The following is a 19,264-nucleotide window of genomic DNA, read 5'->3' on the forward strand; positions in this document are numbered from 1 at the left end:
AGGCTGTACTGCCCACCGAAGTGAACCCAAACCTACACGAGATTACCTGTTTCCACATGATTTCTTCTTCTATATGCCGAATCTGCATGACCATTTCCCATGTAGCGCAAAATTCATGAACTTCTGTGGTTTAATTCGTGTCGTGCCTTGGCTCTTCAAATTGCCCACTTCACCACACGTGACAAGATGAAACTCTCCTCTTCTTCTCCTTGGCAAAGAAACTCCCTCTGGACCTCTCCAATATTCATATGCCACTCGCTCGTCATCCGAATGAGGACACACATATTAAATCCGCATATTCACTAAAGACAAGATAACAAGGGTTATTCATCCCCAAAAAGACAAATACCTCCCCTTCCAGCCCAAGAGCTTCTTTTCAACTCTCCCCTACAACATACACTACCATGTTTTCTATATCAATATATTTTAACCTGTTGGAAGGTGATCTCATAACCTCAATGTGATAACGAAGTCAGTTTCTGCCTGCATGACAATAGATGGAGACATAGAACTAGTAAAGAATTACAATGTGTCACTAACAGTTCAAGACATCCCTGTTTACTAAGTCACATTGTATCATATACAGCAAGAATGCTTTCATTCGCAGTAAAGGGAACTCATAGAATTTTCCCTGCTGATTTCCAAATGCTATTTTTGATCATTTGGTAAAGTGACACACTATTTGACTTCAGTAGTTCGAGAACCATTTCTCTCTCCAAAATCTAAATCATTCCAGCTCACTTCAAAAGAATATCAACTTCCTCAGGTTTCAATTCATAGCCAAACATTAAAAGCACAAACCTTCCATTCAAAATTTCACTGGCAAGCATAGAGGAAAAAACCCTTCTTGCAAAAGAAAATGCCTCAATTTCTTATGGCTGAACCATAGTACCCTCCCTTGTCAATAAACCTATTATTGACGGTGAATCAGACAATCCATTTGCCGGTATTTGCTCAAAACTCCAACTACAAACTGATTGGTGAAGTAATTAGCTAAGGGCGCATTTCGACATCTCCAGAAACCAATTTAGGCAGCACGGTGTTATTTTGAGTTGGAATTTCGAGAATTGGCTCTTTTGACAGCACCATTCTCTGGCAACACTTTTTTATTTGAAACCAAAAAAAAAAAAAAGGAACGTCTTCCCTGCCATGCGAACTCTGCTGCTTCAGGTCCTACTAGAAATTATGCCACTCACTATCTGGGCACAGTGCATTCATTCCTCTCATCAAACATGTCACCCTAAACACCTTAACTCATCTGTCTTAAATTCACAGGTTGTGAGCTGAAAAAAACATGTGGAATGAACTGACAATGAATCAGGTGACTAAGTGAAAGAACATCGCCTTATACCTGCTGCCAACTCTTTCATCTTGTGAAAGCTTCAGCATCTTGGCATCGGGATTTATTGTGAACCCAAAGCATTACATAAATAATGCCAACTTAAACACACCCTCTCTTGGTGTGCATCCATTCATATTCAGATATCAAAGGTGCAAGCAGAAGTGTTGACTCTTCAATTTGACCATAAAGGAGGAATCATATGATCCTAGACCCGAGGATATGCAGTGTACTCCGCTTTTCAGTTTGTACATGTTTGGCCCATGACTGATGCAACCCACAACGTTGACCTGATGCAAGTATGCAACCCCACCATGGATGAACCATGCCCCAAAGTCTTCCTCAATAAGACAATCATAACCTCTCAATATATTCCCTACAAAATGACATTTGAGAAGTGAAATACAGCTGCAGCCCACATTCAACTAAAACAAAAAGGAATAACAAAAGAAAGGAAAATAAAGATTGATGGTTATTGTTGTGTTTTCATCTTCTTTTGGTTGCATTTCAATGTAATGAGCCTTAATTCACCCAACGAGGTTTGGAGAAGCAGGCATCACCGTGGGTTTGCTCCCTACAGGTGTGGGTTTGAGTCCCCTCCTCAACATTACCCGATACACGTGGTTGTGGGTGATTGCGTGTATCCGCAGGGAATAGTCTCACCTCAAAAGGGGCGGGGACACCCTGTGTCTTTAAAAAAAAAAAAAAAAAAAAAATTCATGCTTGCTTTGTGTTCCATTAGGACCCATTTGGTTGACTTTCAACAGGACAAGCCGGCGGACAACATTCTTATCAAAAAAAGGTCTGATACACCATTGTCCAAAATACAAAATAACTGATAGATTCTTGAATATCTCATAGTTTCCTTTTTCTGATATTTTTCCCTCATTCTTTGGCTTATTAAAAAATCAATAAAAAGGACCAACACGGTCCAATTCAGGGCTGATACTGATGCACAACACCCATATCGCACTGTTTTTCAGCTGGGCCGATACACCCACCCCAATGTTCAGTACCATGGACCATATAAGAACCTACTTTGTGATGGCAGCCATTGCTAAAGAACACAATATGATCTTGACTCTAACTTCCATCACTCAAAACAAAGAGAAATTTTTTTCCTAGAAGCTGTGGTTTGCATGTGTTCTGATCATTTTTCACTCTTCTTAGTCAATAACCCTGTATATCAAAGACTGGTTACCACCATGGTTAACAGTTACCATTGATTTTTTTACAACAGAATGCTGATGCTCTTGCTTGTAACTCTACATATATTTTCTCTTGAAAAAATGCAGCAATGCAATCGACGATCCAATAAAATAAAAGCGAATTTCACTTCTTGAAAATACAGAGACCGAATCGCATACCAGACTGTTGCAATTGATACATTTCCGATTCGCGGGAAGTTTCAGCAGACTGCGGATGATCTTCTCGTTCTTCTCGTCGTCCTTCATCCGATTCGCCATCTTCCGCAGATCTCGCGAGCTGGATGAGCAAGAAAGGTAACTTTTACGTCGAACCGGACCGTCTTTGAGATCGGTGCTTGGATTCTAAACCAAAAGTAGAAATTCAAGGAAATCTAAAGTTGATGTAACTAGATTTGTAGAATTAAGGATCGGATCTTACCTGATTCGGCTGTGGACGGAGGAATCAGACGACCGAGATTCAGCTGCTAAGGAGGGGATCTCGGAATGGGGGTGATGGCTAGAAGAGAGGCATATGAAAGGATTTTGAGGGAATTTCGGGTTTTTTAGGGTTTGCAAATGGAGATCTGGAAGAAAAAATCTCTGCTTTTTCTTCCTCTTAAATGTAGAGAGCCAGTGGTCAGTGTCCAGCTAGATTGCGATGGACGTGGGCAGTTGATGAACACATGCTCTTTGTGCAAGATCCGGACCATTCATCATCACGGTGCACTATGGTCCACCTCCGGACCAAAAACTAGAATGGTCCACTCATTACTAAGGTCAAACTTGGATTGGAAATGAACTGTCTGAGAAATGACACATATTCCAGACTCCAGACTAGCTGATTTATGCACTCTTTTTCTGTTGAGCATTCTCAACTCATGCCCTTCCTGATGAACGGCTCGGATAGTGTTTACCTATTCCACATAGGCACGTGTTCCGAGAAGTCCCCTGTCCACCTCACGCGAGGGAGTACATGTACGACTTCACAACGGAGGAGGCTTTTTTCCATTCTTCCTTTCAATCTTCTTTCCGCGGGCCTGATATGGTAGAACCCCCTCTATCATAATACGATAGATCCGACCGTTCATCGTCCACGTGACAAGATAAAATACCGATCAGAACCATGAAAATAGCGAAAATTATCATGGATAGGCCAGGAATAAAGATTCATACAAAACGTGTTCTCCCGAACTTACTACTGGAACAAAAATAGATGATGAAACATAGAAAAGCCATTGCAATTCAGGAGAGAAAGGTGAGAGAAATAGACGGTTAGGATTATCTTACAAGTGTGAAATTTAAACCTCGATCCATTCAAGGTAGAGATCACTAGGTGGACAGCCCAGATCTACCGTCCACGTTGCCACATGGACCGTCGAAGGTGACTCTATCATATAATGGAACGGCTGTATCCCATTTTCTCTTTTTATAAATTTATTTTCCAACACGATGGCTGCATTTCCCTCGTTTACAGTTCCGTCAGGAAATGTCGCCGGTTTTGCCGGTTGGCGGCCGGTTTCTGCCGGTCTAGAGGAGGAATTATTCGATGGTGAAATTACGTAAATGTCCTCGCTTTCCGTTTACCATGGATTACGTACGTACGCCTGGATTCCATCCGCTTCGGGAGCACGCTGATTGCCTTGGGCCGGGGGATGGAGAACTGAGCTCTGTGGGGTCCACTGTGATATATGTGTTATATCCACTCCGTCCATCCGTTTTACTATTTCATTCTAGGATGTGAGCACAAAGATGAGTTAGAACTAAAGCTCAACCGGATCACACCACAGGACACGGGTTAAACGCACACTAACCTTATAAATGAATTAGATTAGATGATGTATAAATATCACGGTGGGCCACAGAAGGTTCAGTGTATTCGTCGCCGCGATCTCCGGTGGCGTGGTTAACCTGAGCTGGTTAAACGGAGCGACGAAATGGATGTAACCCAGCGCGGCTTGCGTACTTTTGATAGCGACGTCTTTGCTGGACTGTGGGGCCATCCTGATTTGTTTATCTTATAAAGCTGTCCATTTCTTCTAGATCTACTAATTGCACCGTTGCTTATCAAAGTATTTATTTGCCATCTAACACGTTTATGAGGCCAAAGACATGGATGAAAGAAAAACATGAATATTAATTTGTTTAAAACTTATTATCATGATATTTATTTGTCATCTAACATATTTATTAGGCCAAAGACCTAAACGAAGGAAAAACATGAATATCAGGTTGTTTCAAACTTTTGTGGCCCTATGGAGGTTTTAAGGGTGAATATTCAATAAACAAGCTTTAATTTGTTGTGGTCCACCTGACATTTGAATCTACCTCATTTTTAAAGATGATGTCTCATAATAAGTTGGAAAATGAAAGATTGAGGGAATAAAACACATACATTATCGTAGGCCTCTAGAGCATCCTGTATGACATGTAAATTGCGGTGGCATGACAGCCACTCTTGGGACGCGGATTGGGTCCTACCCCACCTGCTCCAACTAGGAAAGGACTCTAGGAAAGAGCAAGAGCTATGAGTGGCCATGGCTATGCATGGGTCTTATACATATTGTTAATTTATTTTTTCATATTGTTTTAGGATATAATTTTAAAATTGAGGCAAATCTAAGGCTTAAGTGGACCACACTATAAGAAGTGGTGGTGATAATGATTCTCACCGTTGAAGCTTTTTTAGAGCTTACTTTGATGTTTATTTACCATCCAAGGATAAGATGCATATATAAGCTTTATCTAAAACTTATGTGGACTCCACGTTGTCAAGGGTAAGAATCCAATCACCATTGTGTAGTCCACATCCGGCCCGGATCTGCCTCAGTTTTGGAGATAAGGAAAATTATAAATGGACGGTGTAGAAAAGACCCACACATCATGATGGATACTCAAAGTTCCTGCCGGTTCTGAGCCGGAGACAAGCCGCATAGGACACCATCTGCGTCCCGCCTGGCAATCCGGGTGGCTATAGACCCTGACGTTGGTTTTCACCATTTAAAAAAGTTAGCCATTCTTCAAACGCGCACATGGCACTGTTTTTCAGAAACCCAGACCGTGGTAACCGTATGGGGAGCATAATAATAATAATAATAATAATAATAATAAAGGAACTTAGAAACAGAATCAGCCATCTAATTATACCTTTAGAATCTGTACCACTAACTATTTTACTTTTGACAATCTCATTTTCCAGCCATTAATTGGGATCTGGATTTGATAATGACCCCTCCAATGCTAAGATCTGGTACCAGTCGGTGTTAGAAAAGCTCTATTGGCCCACCATGATGTATGCATTTTATCAGCATGGTGCAGTAATTTTAAATTATTATTTCAAAGCATGTGCCCAAAAATAAAATTGATTAAAATACCAAGTGAACCATATGACAAGAAAATAGTAGGGATTCAACACCACCCTATCAATCCAGTTGATTAAGTCACACAGACTTGAATGAAATGGATTACTAGTATCAGGTTAATCCTGCGGCCCTCAAGAAGTTTTTAATGGTGGGTGTTCAATCACCACTGTTTCTTGTGATGTGGTCTACCTAAGATTTAGATCTGCATAATTTTTTGAATAATATCTTAATATGAGTTGGCAAAATGAATGAACAGCTTGGTTAAAATACATATTGTTGTTGAGCTCAGTACACGAGGGGTCACTACCGAATCCACATGCTGTTAATTGAGAATAACTATGGCTGCGTCATCACTGTGATTGATATACGCGGGATCCCAATGGGACCCGCATTTTGGATTACCTGGATGACTGTAGTGATGACTGTGCACTACGTGTGAGGTAGGTAAGTCGCTACCTTTTAAAAATGGACCGGAGTGGATACTGCTGGCTCTCTCCCGGCTGGGCACAGGCAGGGGCTTTGAGTGGCCATCATGATGTATGGGTATTATCAACACCGTTTATCCATTTTGCATATCATTTGAATGTCGGCCCAAAAATGAACTAAATCCAATGCTTAAATGGACTCTAAAATGAGAATTAAATGCTTACCACTGAAAACTTAGGAGGCATAGAAGTTTTGGATCAAGCTGATATTTGTATCATTATCACTGTTGCTTCATTGTGGTCCAGTTGAACCTTACATCTGCCTCATTTTTAAGCCTGCGTCTTTAAATTATATAGAAAAATGGATGAATAGTGTGGATAAAACCTATACAGCACATGGGCCGCTTAGAGCTTCGGACTGGGCGAGGTAGAACCCAATGGGCATCCTTTTAAAACGTGGTGAAGTAATCTAATGCGTCTACCCGAGGTGTAGCGCTGGATCGGAAGGGTTGGGAACGGAGATGTGGGTCTGGCCTGTCCAAGTTGAGGTCCTCTCTATAAGTGGTCTCTTGATCATCGCACCAAGCTATCTCACCAATCAGAATCTTCTGCTGATTCAATTTTCATCCGGACCGTCAAGGGGCACCGGCCATATTAATTACGTTGTAGCTTATTCAAGAATATTACTAAAAACTTAATTGAAAGGGACGTACGTTACAGGAAGTGAAGGAGATAGAATGATAAAGATATTTAACTATTTATATAAAGAGCTTTTTAAAGAATTATAGCTTACATGATGACGAGATAAAGAATAATTTGGGGCCTGTTTGGTAAGTGGAATTGAATGTTATTGAATTGTATTAAATGGTATTAACATCATTATGCACACTGATTGCATGTTTGGAAATACCATGGTATCATAGCCGTCAAATCTCATCCAATCCCATGTTTGGGATAAAATCTTTGCTAGGGAAAACACCGGAGTAAGCAAAATCATGTTTGGTGGACCACGGGATTGTAATCTACGAACCAAATTCACAGTGGATGTTATTCACGTGAACACATATATGACTAGAATGTCACAGGAAAACAATGCATATGGATGGATGAAATAGATAAACTCAATGTGGGGCCTACATGTGTAGTGGATTTCAAAATTTACGAAATTCATGCATGGGATCAAATGCAACTCCATGGGACGAAATCCATGCAGTGTGGCTTAGAGGTGTCTAAAAGCAGATCGAGTGACTAAGGAAAGTCAAGGAGTAGAATACGGGTTAGAAGCTTGGTCAAGTGGTTGAAATAGAAATGTTTGAGAGCAGGCGAGTGGAACATGGAGCCGGTGTGTGGTCAAAGGGTGAGTGACGACCAAAAGAAACAAAGCTTGGCTAAGCGGGAGAGAAACATGCACATATGGAAAACGGAACAATAAGGACTTAGAGAATGATTTTTTTTTACCACCGTGACCATTGTATTAATGGAAGAAGAATCCAAAAGAACCATCTCTAACATAACTTTATAAATAGTAGAGAAAACCATAACCAATCCATCACAACAATCAATTAAATCGAATCTATCAATTTTTCATTTATCCTAGCTTATCCTACGAGTAGTGATAATCCAGTGATGGTAATTCTTAGCTATAATCTTTAATTGTAATTCTATATCACGTAGTTCTTTCAAGAGACGCATTCTTATGGTTGCTCCTAGCATCGATTATGAGTATTTACTTTTGTTTGATTGAACTAGTATTCTGAAAGTCCTTTATTTGGGAAGGCAAGGCACAAAGTAACTCATACTCGGAGAAGAAGCCTACCATTTGATTATCATCTGATCATTATCAAATTATGCGAGTGGCTAAGTGATAGATCTTCTCATAATCTGGTCATATACGTTCATAATAGATGTATTTGCTTATTTCAGCACTTAAGGTTAAAGTTGATCAGTCTAGATCGAGCCGCTATATCGATTTTAATACGCCTCCGCAAACTACACATGACAGAAAGCAAACCAAAGTGTCAATATTTTTGGCACTCCCAGTGGGATTACAAATGTACTTGGTTGCCATACATATTTATTTTTGTACCGTCCTTTTAAAAACCAACATTTTTGGCATGTCTAGTGGAACTAACAACTACTAAGCTATCATAAATATTCATTGTGCATCGGTCATGCAACAAATTTTATTAGTGAAATATTTTACACACCCCCTGTGAGGCCCGTATCCTATCCCGTACCATTTCGTAGGCTTTCGCGATCCTCCCGGTCGAATTCTCACCACCTGTGATGCGTAGATAGTAGTTGCGCGTATCCCTGAGCTGCATCCTGTGTATCTAAGTCGGCTCGACCCGAGACTTATACCCATGCGACTGCACCGTCGCCGCGGTTTTAACGCCGCGTCTCATACATCGAGGCGATATCCGAGCCAAAAGATGTAAACCCGCGTTCAGTTCGAGAAAACGCCGCACGTTGCAAATCCCAAGAAAATATGTCTCATCATATATTAAGTACACACCCCATCAATCTCATTACTCACACCCATCCCCAAGTACAATTACCCTTCCTAAAGTCAACTCTCCCCATCACCCATCACTCTCTCACCCATCCATCTCTCTCTCTTTACATCACATCTCTCTTATCTCTCTCATTTCTCTCAAGCAACTCACGTCCCAACCTCCATGAGAGAGAGCTTGGTGTGGCTCACCTTCCTATCTCCCATCCCTACCATCCAAAGTCCATCTCGACCGTTGAATCGCACCCATTAGAGCTCTAGATCACATTAGCGGAAGAAGGAAGAAGAGCTCAAAGGTGGGTGTTCTTCTAAGGTTTGATTTGTGTGATTTTGATGGTTTGAGGGCCCACTTGTGGTGGACCCATCTTGATGTATGCATTGTTCAAAGAGGGACCCATAGTGGCGGGGTCCCTCCACTACTTACATCTCTCTCTCTCTTTCTCTCTCTCTCTCTCTCTCTCTCTCTCTCTCTATCTCTCTCTCTCTCTTGTGGCCCACCTTGATGCTTGATCCATGCCGTACATGTCGTGGGACCCACCTGCGTATGGATTTCATCCACACATTCCGTCCATCTCATGAGACCCACATAAGGTATGTTTTATCCCAACCATCCATCCGTGGGCGCTGACCATGAAGTATGTCTTATATAGACACCACCATTCATTAGTGGGCCAACCACGTGTACGTGACCCTACCTAGATGAATGTATGGCATCCACCCGTCCTGCCTTGTAACGTCCAGCAGCCTCTACTGCTGGACTGTACAAAGGGAAAAACGAATATCAACTTTAATTCTAAAGTCGGTTGGTTACGCTCACATGGACCCTACTTTAATGTATGTATCTGATCCACACCATCCACCCTTTTTCCCATCTCATTTTAGGCGTTGAGCCAAAAACTGAAGCCAATTTAAACCTCTGGCGAGCCATAATGTAAGAAACAGTAATTTTGGGTGATTTAGACTGTTAAGGCTCGCTGTGATGTTTTATACACCGAAAATTATTACATATTGGACTCGTTAAATCTATTACAAACCGGGGAGACCAATAGCTAGCATGGATCCCCCTGATGTGGGCCCCACCTACAAAAAACCTCACAAAAACAACAAAAATAAAATAAATAAAACACATGTATATGGGACGCTATTGCTATCAGCGTCCTATGGATGCTGCAGCAAGCAGCGTCCATACCGCTTATTTAATGATGGAACAGTGGGCCCCACCACACAGGCCCCACCACTGTTTATGTTGTACATCTGCCCCGGGCATTTGATGGGTCCCCTTTGGAAACTGGGATTCCCCAAAAATTAGTCGTACATGGGGTTCAGCTGGTCCACACCACTAAAAGTAGTAGTGGATTGAACATCTACCATTGAAACATTTTTTTGGGGGTCACAGGAGTTTTTGATCGATGTGAAATTTGTTTTTTCTCTTTATTCAGGTCCTTGTGACCTTATAAGCAGATTGGATGGGAAATAAACGTTATGGTGGGCCCCACATGGGACCCACTTGTGAAGAGGAGGGGTTGATGTACGTAAACAACAGCTAATATAGCTGCTGTGTTGTCGTCCCAAGTTCAGTGGATCTAATCACGAGGAATATGTTATATCCCACTGTCCATTCATTTCTTGTGGGTCCCACACGTGTGGGGCCACCTGATATATATTTCCTCCAAACTGTCTAACGTGGCCCACCTTATGTATTTATTATCCACTCCGTCCACCTGTCTAGGGACATGGGGTCCACCTACTGTGGGCAGATTGATTAGTGTACCTCACTCCAGCTATGTAGTTGTTGTACCACATCAGCAAGTTCCGTAGTTATTTCATCCACACTATCCAAATGTTTGGACAGTGCTCGACAATATTTGGATGGTGTTGATGATCTGGATGATGTTTGGAGGGTGCTGATTTACCTGGGCAATGTTTGGCAGTGCTGACCATCATTAGTGGCCATGTGCCCCATAGAATGATAGTGTACAGTGATACACATGTTACACATACAACTATTGAAATGATCTTTGATGTGGTCCAAGCCCATTTGAGGCCCATTGGTGCGGCCCCTCCATGAGGCCCATCATGATGTACTTTTGGCCTATGAGCGGGGCCCACCTATTTGTATTATGGCCCATGTGACAAGGCTCACCTGCCTTGCATTTGAGGCCCATCTGATAGGGCCCACCTGCCTAGTATTTAAGGTCCATATGATGGGCCCACCTGCTTAAATCTTAGGCCTAGTGATATGTATTAGGCCCATGACGTGTTGTATTCGCACTGTCTATCCATTTCGATGGACGTGTAGTCCGCCTTAATATATGATTTCATCCACGCCGTCTAGGGATGGGAGACCACCATGATGTATGCATTCTATATCCACGCCGACCATCTGGTGGAGCCCATTTGTTGCATGTGCAGGGCCCACCTATTGTGCATTGCTGCAGCCCATTGAGCGGCCCATTGTGATATATGTTAGGCCCATTGGTGCGGCCCACTTGATGTATATTAAGGCCCATGATGATGTATATTTGAGGCCCATATGTGAGGCCTATTGTGATGTAATTGTCACCCATATGATGAGGCCTGATATGATGTATCTAAGACTCATTCGGTAAGGCCCAATGAGATGTATTTCTGGCCCATAAGATGCGGCCCATTGTGATGTATATAAGCCCAGGTATGTGGCCCGTTGTAAAGTATTTGTGACCCATTTGGCGAGGCCCGATGTGGTGTATATGTGGTCATTACATGAGGCTCATTGCGATGTATATTAGGCCTTTATGTGAGGTCGCGGACCCACTATACGTTTGGCTTTATATAGGCCACTATTGGGAGCAATGTTGGTTAAATGTCCATATTGATGGGTAGTGATGGTTAAATGTCCATATTGTACATTGTGACCTTCCTTTAGGCCTAGTTAGGCCCATTTTTATCATCCTCTAGTGGGTTACTCCAAATGAATGGGCCACATTGATATTACTTGGTCTATCATTGGCCATCCATCTATGGATCCCACCTTGCGTAGAGGCCGATTTTGATTATCGAGGCCGAGTATCGGGACCGACTCCGTGTGTCGATTCCGATTGCCGATTACCAATTTCGATTATTGGGGTCGAGGCCGATTCTGATTATCGATTTTCGAAGGTCGAAGCCGATTCCAATTGCCGATTATCGATTTCGATTATCGGGGTCGAGGCCGATTTCGATTGCCGATTACCGATTCCGATTATCGAGGCCGATTCTGATTATCGAGGCCGACTCCGATCGTCAAGGCCGATTACGATAGTTGAGGCCCATTGTGATGTGTATTCGGCCTGTGTGATGTATATGCAACCCGTGTTTAAGGCCTAATGTGATGAATAGGAGGGCTATGCGATGGGGTCCATTGTGGTGTATTTGAGGCCCATGAGCAAAGGCCATTGTGATGTATTCATGGCCCATGGGCAAGGCCCATTGTGATGTATTCGTGGCCTATTAGGGCCATGATGCATGGCCCATTTGATGTATTCGAGACCCATGTGTAGGGCCCACATATCATGTATTTGAGGCCCATGAGCAGGGCCCACCTGTTGTTTATATGTGGCCCTTGAGTAAGGCCCATTGTGTTATATATTAGGCCTTTGTGTGAGGCCGTGGGCCCATTATATGTTAGGCTTTATGTGGGCCATTCATTGGGGCAATGTTTGTTAAATGTCTACATTGTTGAGGTCGATTGTTGATGATGATTATTGATACCGATTATGAGTATGTGACAGCATAGCATCATGATACATGCCCCTACGCATCATCTGCATATTTTTTATGAGATGTGATTGATCATTGCATATGTCATTGGGCAGGTTAATATGAGACTCCCTGATAGGCGGAGGTTATCTCACATGAGTGTACAGCTTGCACAGGATTGATGTATGACTGGATTGTATGACTCATGCATCATGCATTTTGTGATATGACTACTGTATGCCCTAGCATATCAGGGCCGTAGCCTCCATAGGCATGAATTAATCAAAATCGGCCTGATATCGCAGGCCCACTATACGTTTGGCTTTATGTAGGCCACTCTTGGGACAATGTTGGTTAAATGTCCACATTGATGGGTAGTGATGGTTAAATGTCCACATTGTACATTGTGACCTTCCTTTAGGCCTGGTCAGGCCCATTTTCGTCATCCTCTAGTGGGTTACCCCAAACGAATGGGCCCCATTGATATTACTTGGTCCATCATTGGCCATCCATCTATGGATCCCACCTTGCATAAAGGCCGATTTTGATTGTCGAGGTCGAGTTTTGGGACCGACTCCATGTGTTGATTCCGATTGCCGATTACCGATTTCGATTATCGGAGTCGAGGCCGATTCCGATTGTCAATTACCGATTCCGATTTTCGAAGGTCGAGGTCAATTCCGATTGCCGATTACCGATTTCAATTATCGGGGTCGAGGCCGATTCCGATTGCCAATTACCGATTCTGATTATTGAGGCGGATTCTGATTATCGAGGCCGACTCCAATCGTCGAGGCCAATTACGATAGTTGAGGCCCACTGTGATGTGTATTCGGCCTGTGTGATGTATATGCAACCCATGTTTAAGGCTTCATGTGATGAATAGGAAGTCTATGCGATGGGTCCATTGTGGTGTATTTGAGGCCCATGAGCAAGGGCCATTGTGATGTATTCATGGCCCATGGGCAAGGCCCATTGTGATGTATTCGTGGCCTATGGGTAAGGCCCATTGTGATATGCATTAGGGCCATGATGCATGGCCCATTTGATGTATTCGAGACCCATGTGTAGGGCCCACATATCATGTATTTGAGGCCCATGAGCAGGGCCCACTTGTTGTTTATATGTGGCCCTTGAGTAAGGCCCATTGTGTTGTATATTAGGCCTTTGTGTGAGGCCGTGGGCTCATTATATGTTAGGCTCTATGTGGGCCATTCATGGGGGCAATGATGGTTAAATGTTCACATTGTTGAGGTCGATTGTTGATGACGATTATTGATACCGATTATGAGTATGTGACAGCATAGCATCATGATACATGCCCCTACGCATCATCTGCATATTTGTTATGAGATGTAATTGATCATTGCATATGCCATTGGGCAGGTTGATATGAGACTCCCTAATAGGCGGAGGTTATCTCACATAAGCGCACAGCATGCACATGATTGATGTATGACTGGATTATATGACTCATACATCACGCATTTTATGATATGACTACTGTACGCCCTGGTGATATCAGGGTCGTAGCCTCTACAGGCATATCGTGGATGGCCAAATGGGACACCGAAAATGTTTGGTTCTAGCATACGGGCGCCATAGATGTCCCTAGGTGAAAATTCTTAAACCTCCGTGGCCAAGAGACGCCTCAATGTCGAGACCGAGTGGATGTATATGAGCGCATGAGGGCCGTATACCAGTGGGCCGCGTCTCCCACTGTGTCGTGGTCGGTTGGGAGGGGTTGTGACCTTACCCGCCTGAGTGAGGGGGCAATATCTAGGTTAAGTCTGACCATCTTGAGGAATGAGTCCGCTATTGATAAGCCGGGCCCGATATTGGCAGGCCGATAGTGAGGTTTCTTCCACTTACCCAGTTGTGCGCTCGGATAAGGGTGGCAAGTTGGCGTAGAGTGTAATAGACCCCGGTGATGATCCCAGAGAAGAACCGTACTAATATGTGGACTTATTGAGCAGGAGTTACATACTCATTCATTCACTCACTATCCACTCGGGCTGGTGGTGCGCGACTATTTGTTTCGTATACCTTCGCATGGCCAGGATTTCGGTTGAGGCGTACGACTAACTTGAGATTAGGAGTTTACCACATCGAGTCTGACTATCCAAATTTAGGTATGAGATTGGTTTGGATAGAAGTCCCTTGTGATGGACCCCATGGCCTGCGATACTACATACTATCATCCCGACTTCACACTCCAGTGTGGTCATTCCATTCGTACCGCATATTGTATTACATCCACGGCATATGACATTTTGGGTTACTGTGTTTCTGCATTTATATGGTCTAGATACGGTTGATCAGTATTGCATGCTCTAATATTGTATGACTCATGGACTTTTCAGTATTTTCGCTTACTGTGTTATCTTATGATTCATGATATTGTCAGTATTTCTGCTTACTCTGATAATTCATGATCTTGTCAGTATTTCCGCTTACTCTGTTATCGTATGATTTATGATCTTGTCAGTATTTCTGCTTACTCTGATAATTCATGATCTTATCAGTATTTCTGCTTATTTCGATATTATATGATTTATGTATTATTAGTATTTCTGGTATTGTATGATTATGAAATTGTATTGAATACTTGACACTTACCTTGTGCACACACTTACACCACCCTCAAGCTTTCTATAAGCTTATTCACGATAGATGCGTACATGTGATATTAGGTTGCAGCAGCGTTGATCTTGAAGCGTGCGGTGGTCTTCTAGAGCTTGATCTTTGATTTATGTATTTTCCTTTCAATATTATACTCAAATGATAATATTAGTGGATATGTGATGATGATGTTGCATGTGTGAATTGAGTAATCTTGTAGTTATGCTTATTACGAGTTAAATGTATGTAAAAAAATAAAAAAAAAATCCTCCTTATAGGATCCCAGGATCGGAATTTGGCGTATGGACGCTAAGAGCCGAGAATGGGGTACTACGGAGGCTGTCGACACTGGATTCGGCGATCGGAATTTCTGTGAGTCTGATTTCCAGGTTTGGGGCGTGACACTCCCAGTGGGAGTATAACATGAGCCAGTATAAATATTCATATTAGTACAATATGAGCCGCCATAAAAGTCAAGTGAAGGCAAGATGCCCAACAGATTCTATTGAGATTATATTAGCTGAAATGCTTGAAATGCAAAGAGGAATTCAACATATCGCTGAATAGTCATGAGTTTAGGCTAAAACTTTAGACAGATGAATGGTTAATAATGTCGAAAACATGAAATGGATTATGACTCTCTTTTCCGAAAGAACACCCGCGACACCAACACCATAATCGACACTATGGATACATCTTCTGCAATAGAATATGCCTCTTCCAATACATGAAGTGCATAATCTTTCACCCCCTGCTGAATTCAGGCGATCAGAACGAGATATTAGGAATATATTGTTCCTCAAGAAGGAAATCAGGGTATACTTGGGGGCATCCCTTCTTTGGGAATCCATTGTATGTTAGAAGACAAGACCAGGTAAGTCCTTAACCACCTCTAATGGTCGAATCTCGCCGTTTGAATTATGACCAAATTATTCAAATGGTTTAGGAAGTAGAAGGCCAAGTTCTTCACCGTATTATTACATCAGTCAACTATAAGCCCTATTCGGAATGTAGTGACCGATAGTATCAATTGTCACAACTAACTTTGCTATTTTTCGATCAGAATGGCCGAATTTGCCACTTCCTAATTAAGACAACCGAGTTCGACCAAAATAGCCTAATTTATCATTTTAAACCAAGATTAATGAGTTCAACCAAGACAGCCGAATTTAGTGTTTTTTGATCAAGATAGCTGAGGTCAACCAAAATAGTCGAATTTTTTATTTTATTTTTATCAAGATTAACGAGTTTGACCAAGACGGTTGAATTTGATGTTTTTCGACCAAGTTCGTCCGATTTGAGTAAGATAATCGAATTTGTTGTTTTTCGACTAAGATGGTCGAGTTCGGCAAAGTCAGTTAACTTGGATGTTTTCCAATCAAGATGATTGAGTTCAACCAAGATGGTCAAAATTGATGTTTTTACACAGCCGAATAATCACATTTATTGCGTTAAAAAACGAATCGACTTCACATTCACCTTTGACCAAATCCAAAGTGACATGGGGTGATGTTGTACACTATTTTTTATCGTTGTTGGGAAACTCAGCTGGAAAGGGCGTGTGTTATAACAATGGAAATACATAGCATGCTAAAAATCTTTAAGATACTTGGAGTCTTTTTACGGAATCACAACTGATAAGATGACAAGACATGAAGTGGTTGAGAGATATTCAAAAGCAAACCAAGTAGCCAAGAGGCATCCAGGAGGTGCGCCCGAGAGGTATCCAAAAGCAATTTGAGAGGTTGAGAGGGTCCAAAAGTATAATGAGCGGCCAAGGGAAACCAAAAAATAAAATGCGACCAAGAAACTTAGTTAAGCAGTCAAAATGGAAAGGCACGGAGAATGGTCGAGTGGAGTGTGGGCGAGTGACTAACAAAAGTGATGTAACTTATGTGTGGTCGAAGGGTGAGTAACGACCAAGAGAAACAAAACTTGACCCAGCGGAAGAGGAAGAGTGACAAAAGGGAAACTTATAAATAAATTTTTTTTAAGGACACAGAGAAAGGCTTTTAACTATCGTAATCGCTGCAGTAATGAAAGAAGGATATGGAAGAATAACCTGCAATAAAACTCTATAAATAACAAAGAAATCCAACAAAGAAAACCACAACCAATCCAACACAACAATCAATCAAATAAATCTATTAATTTATCTTTTATCTCAGCTTAGCCTTGGAGTAGTAATAATCCAATGGTGGTAATTCTTAGTTATAATTCAAATCTACATTGGATTTAATCTTTATTCTATATTACGTAATTCTTTTAAGAGATGCATTATTGTAGTTGCTCATAATCATTGATTGTGAGTTTTTCATTTTATTTGATTGCATCGGTATTATGAAAGTACTTTCTTGGGAAATGAACAAAGTAACCCACCTCTGAGGAAGAACCCACCATCCAAATATCACCTAATCATTATCAAATTTTGTGAGTGGCTAATTTTCTCAGAATATGGTTATATAAATTCATATCAAATATATCTACTTATTTTGGTACTTGTGGTCGAAATTGATTGATTTGAATTGAGCCGTTATATCAATTATAGCATGCTTACGCACACTGTATGTGACAGAAAACAAACCGAAGTGTCAACAAATTGGATAGTCCATCAAGCATGATGTTGGGCTAGAATAATGAGACAAGGGAGCTTGACGGTATTTAGATTCGTCACTTCCACTGCCTTGTGTCCAGATATTGGGAACACCGATTTTTCCCATTGAATTTATGTTTCATCCTGATGTTCGGGGCCATTATCCTTATGAATAGGATGTCCATCTGGTTTGATGTTCGATGGATAGGAATAACGAACCTAGATTCATCACTTCGACTATCGTGTCTTTAGAATTTACTTTATCTGGGCCATTACCTATTAGGCCATTGGTCTTGGAAACTGTCTGGTGGATGGTTAGGATTTGCCAAAGGAGATTGAAGAGGCCATTCATCTTCCATGTTTATAAGGCGTGTGCAAACCTGGGTCCTCCCACTGTGGTGTGTGTGGAATGTGAGTGCATAGGTGTGTGGGATGCGTGTGCATGTGTGAAAGAAGAAGAAGAAGAAGGCATGCGAACCTGAGAGGATGCTTAGAGTCTCTCTTGCTTCTTTCAAGTATATGGCCTGTCCAAATGGTATATTTAAAATTCACAAATAAGGTCCCTGGTGGACGGTTGAGAGTGCACCAGATACCAGGACACTACCTGCCCATAGAACACCCAAGCTCCATGGATCCACCATGTTGTACTTTTAAAATCCACTCCATCTATTAATTGAGGATCGCTATTGACGGCATATAGAAGATGAGCTTAATTTAAAAACACATATGAGTCATGCCAATGGAAATAATGTAAAATGTTTGCCAAAGCAACTAAGTTCACGCATATAGGACTTGTTGGCTACATTTTATAGGATCATTCGATATCCTAGAGAGAATCGGACTTGTTGGCTACAGACTAGCACTACCCACATAGCTCGCCAGTATTCACAATTTTTTTCCACGTATCTATGCTTCAAAAATACCAGAAGGATGCATTTCATGTGATAGATTAACAGTTAGTAGAAATCCGAGAAGATTCGTCATATGTTGAGAGACCTTTGCGTATCCTAGATATGAAAGATCAAATAGTACCGCCAAGGGTGATATCATTGGTCAAGGTCCAATGGAGTCACCACAATGAAGAATAAGCTCCTAGAACATAAGATAGAAGTTCGAGAGAGGTACCCACCTCTTTTCGTTAAGGAAGGTAATTAAAATTTCGGGGACGAAATTCCTTTAAGGAGGGTAGTATGTAATATCCCAAGTAAATTTTGGTGGTATAATTTATTTATTTATTTATTGGGTTGTTCATTTTTTAAAAGAATTCTCCTATAAATATTAAAACTTGATACTAGTAACTATGATAGGATAACACTTTCCTTGGGTGAACCCTACATCACATTGTCATATATCCCTTATAACTTTTTAACCACTCATTCAATTGATAAACTATCCGTACACTTACTTATTCATATTTTAAGGAACCTAACCACCTGTTTATTTTTTTCAATCTTAAATTCTAAATATTTTTTATATAAATCAAGGGCCACAATTGCATAAGTCCACTTAA

The 19,264-nt window shown here is 41.5% G+C and overlaps 1 protein-coding gene across 1 annotated transcript in view; it reads right to left on the reverse strand.

The window, feature by feature from the left end:
• The window catches only part of LOC131254752 (probable ADP-ribosylation factor GTPase-activating protein AGD14), a 28,040-nt gene extending 24,907 nt beyond the window's left edge, over nt 1–3,133 (reverse strand). Inside the window, exons 1-2 of the mRNA XM_058255474.1 lie at nt 2,966–3,133; nt 2,707–2,824 (exon numbers count right to left, since the gene is read on the reverse strand). Coding sequence (XP_058111457.1) covers nt 2,707–2,805 — 99 coding nt within the window. The 5' untranslated portion in view covers nt 2,806–2,824; nt 2,966–3,133. The remainder of the gene's footprint in view (nt 1–2,706; nt 2,825–2,965) is intronic.
• Between the last annotated feature and the right edge of the window lie 16,131 nt (nt 3,134–19,264).

This window comes from Magnolia sinica, chromosome 1 (genome assembly GCF_029962835.1).
Source record: "Magnolia sinica isolate HGM2019 chromosome 1, MsV1, whole genome shotgun sequence".
NCBI lineage: Eukaryota > Viridiplantae > Streptophyta > Magnoliopsida > Magnoliales > Magnoliaceae > Magnolia > Magnolia sinica.